Source organism: Aegilops tauschii, chromosome 5 (genome assembly GCF_002575655.3).
Source record: "Aegilops tauschii subsp. strangulata cultivar AL8/78 chromosome 5, Aet v6.0, whole genome shotgun sequence".
Lineage (NCBI taxonomy): Eukaryota > Viridiplantae > Streptophyta > Magnoliopsida > Poales > Poaceae > Aegilops > Aegilops tauschii.
The window spans coordinates 397,104,644-397,106,655 of record NC_053039.3 but is presented as its reverse complement, the minus strand read 5'-3'; the positions used below and the strand labels follow the sequence as shown (position 1 = coordinate 397,106,655).

Here is a 2,012-nt window from a genome sequence, read left to right as displayed (position 1 = left end):
TTGTATATGTTAATATTTTTATTTAAAAACTTTGTCAAAGTTTACAAAGCTTGACTTTGACTAAAGCTAATATGCCAACAAAATAAAAACTGAGGGAGTACCATAAGAGTTGCACACACTGTCACTTCACTGTCCGAAAGCTCACATAAATAGGAAGTATATTTCTTCTAGGAAGAAAAAAAATACGTATAACACATTAAAGTTACACACAGTGCAGCAGTACCACTGCACAGACCAATCGGCATCACGCAGCCACAGTGAAACGACGGCCAATCTCACCTCAGAAACTCTTGGCGTTCCCCTTCGGATTGCCCTCGAACCGTCCGATCCTGAAATGACTGAGCTCCACGCCGGCCTCTGCCGCCGTCCCTGACTCGCCGTCCAACGCCATCTCGGCGAGGATCTTCCCGACGGCGGGGCCCATCTTGAAACCGTGACCGGAGAACCCTGCGCCGACCACCACGTCCCTCCCGAACTCCTTCCCGTTCAAGAAGTCAAGCACGAAGTCCTGGTCGGGCGTCATGCAACACATGCACGGCTGGCAGAGCACCGGCCCGCCGGTGGTGTCCACGTGACCCGGCATCACCTCGTCGATCCACCGCGCCACGAGCTCCGCCATCCCCCCCGCGCCGGTGCCGATGGCCCAGTCCCTGCCGTCTGGGTCGCACGGCGGCCCGCCGCTCTTGGAGATCTTGATCAGGCCAGGGTACTCCATCGACGGCGTGCCGTAGAAGCCGTGGTCGCCGTAGCTCCCGAACGTCGGGAATCCGGCCTCTGCAGTCAGCTCGTGCTCGCGCCCGGGCTTGACCTTCCAGTAGCAGACGAGGGTGTGCACCGACTGCACCGGCAGGTCGGTGCCGGTGACGGACTTCAACAACTTGGTCGCCCACGCGCCCACCGTGATGATGCACTTGCCGCCGTGGAACTCCTCGCCGCTTGATGTCTTCACCACGATCGTACCTCCTTCTCCTGGTCGAAAGATATCAAGTTTGGTTACTTTGATGGGTCTCACTTTCACTTCGTGTACGTACGATCTGCATGTTTACGCAACGAAGAGCATGTGCGAGTGACACGGCCTCGCTCGCGTCTGTCACTCACCTTGCTTCCTGGCGACGTCGACCACCTCCGCCCTGTCCCTCACAACGGCCCCCATCTTGGCGGCGAGCGCCTGGAACATGGCCACCGCCTTGGTCGCCTTTATCACACCGCCCAGGCCCAGGCCCAGCTCGCTTCTGGCCACCGCCCACCCCTGTGGCACCCTGAAAGCTTCCGCCCACGCCGGTGCATCCGCCGACGACGGCGCGAGCTCGATGGCGCTGCCGTTGGCGACGGCGGCTAGGAAGGCCGGATCGTCCCGTGGCCCCAGGTTGAAGTGCGGGGTGGGCGTGAGGACGGCGTACCCGGCGTCGCGCTGGGCATCGTCCCAGAGGCGGTGCGCGAGGCGGACCATGGGTGGGTACTGCGGCCGCGTGTAGATGGGGCGGGTGGTACGGGACTCGCCGTGCGACGAGCCGCGCTGGTGCAGCAGGTCGAAGCGCTCGAGCAGGAGCACGCTCGCGCCCCAGGCCGCCGCCGCGTGCGCCGCGCAGCTGCCCATTATGCCCGCGCCCACCACGATCACGTCGAACGAGCGCTCGGTCGGCGGCGCAGCCATGGTTGCTGTTCCTGTGTTACTAGCTTACTGCGTGCGTGCTCTGGTAGTGGAGACCGGAGAATGTGCGAGGCGGATGGGTTACAGCGACCAGGAGATACGCCTATTTAAAGCAGCAATGCTACATCTACAGGGGTTTTACAGGAGTTTTACGGGCTAGGCTGAGGTGGGGTGTGTTGATTGATTGTTAAGATGAAGCGGGCCCCACCCCGAAAATCAGGGGGGAGAGATTAGTGAGGCGAGAAGGTTTGTCCGTTAATTCTTGTAAAAGTTTTCCGTAAGTCTAGCATTTTTGTATTTCAGCAATGCTACATCTACAGGAGTTTTACGGGCTAGGCTGAGGTGGGGTGGCGAATTAACA

General features: G+C 59.5%; 1 protein-coding gene across 1 annotated transcript; it reads right to left on the bottom strand.

Moving 5' to 3' along the window:
* Positions 1-280: 280 nt before the first annotated feature.
* LOC109742386 (probable sarcosine oxidase) lies at positions 281-1,657 on the bottom strand. The gene is made up of 2 exons (XM_020301473.3): positions 1,099-1,657; positions 281-969 (listed from the first exon to the last, which is right to left on the bottom strand). Exons 1-2 carry the CDS (start codon positions 1,652-1,654, stop codon positions 281-283), a joined length of 1,245 nt encoding a protein of 414 aa, XP_020157062.3. The 5' UTR covers positions 1,655-1,657.
* Between the last annotated feature and the right edge of the window lie 355 nt (positions 1,658-2,012).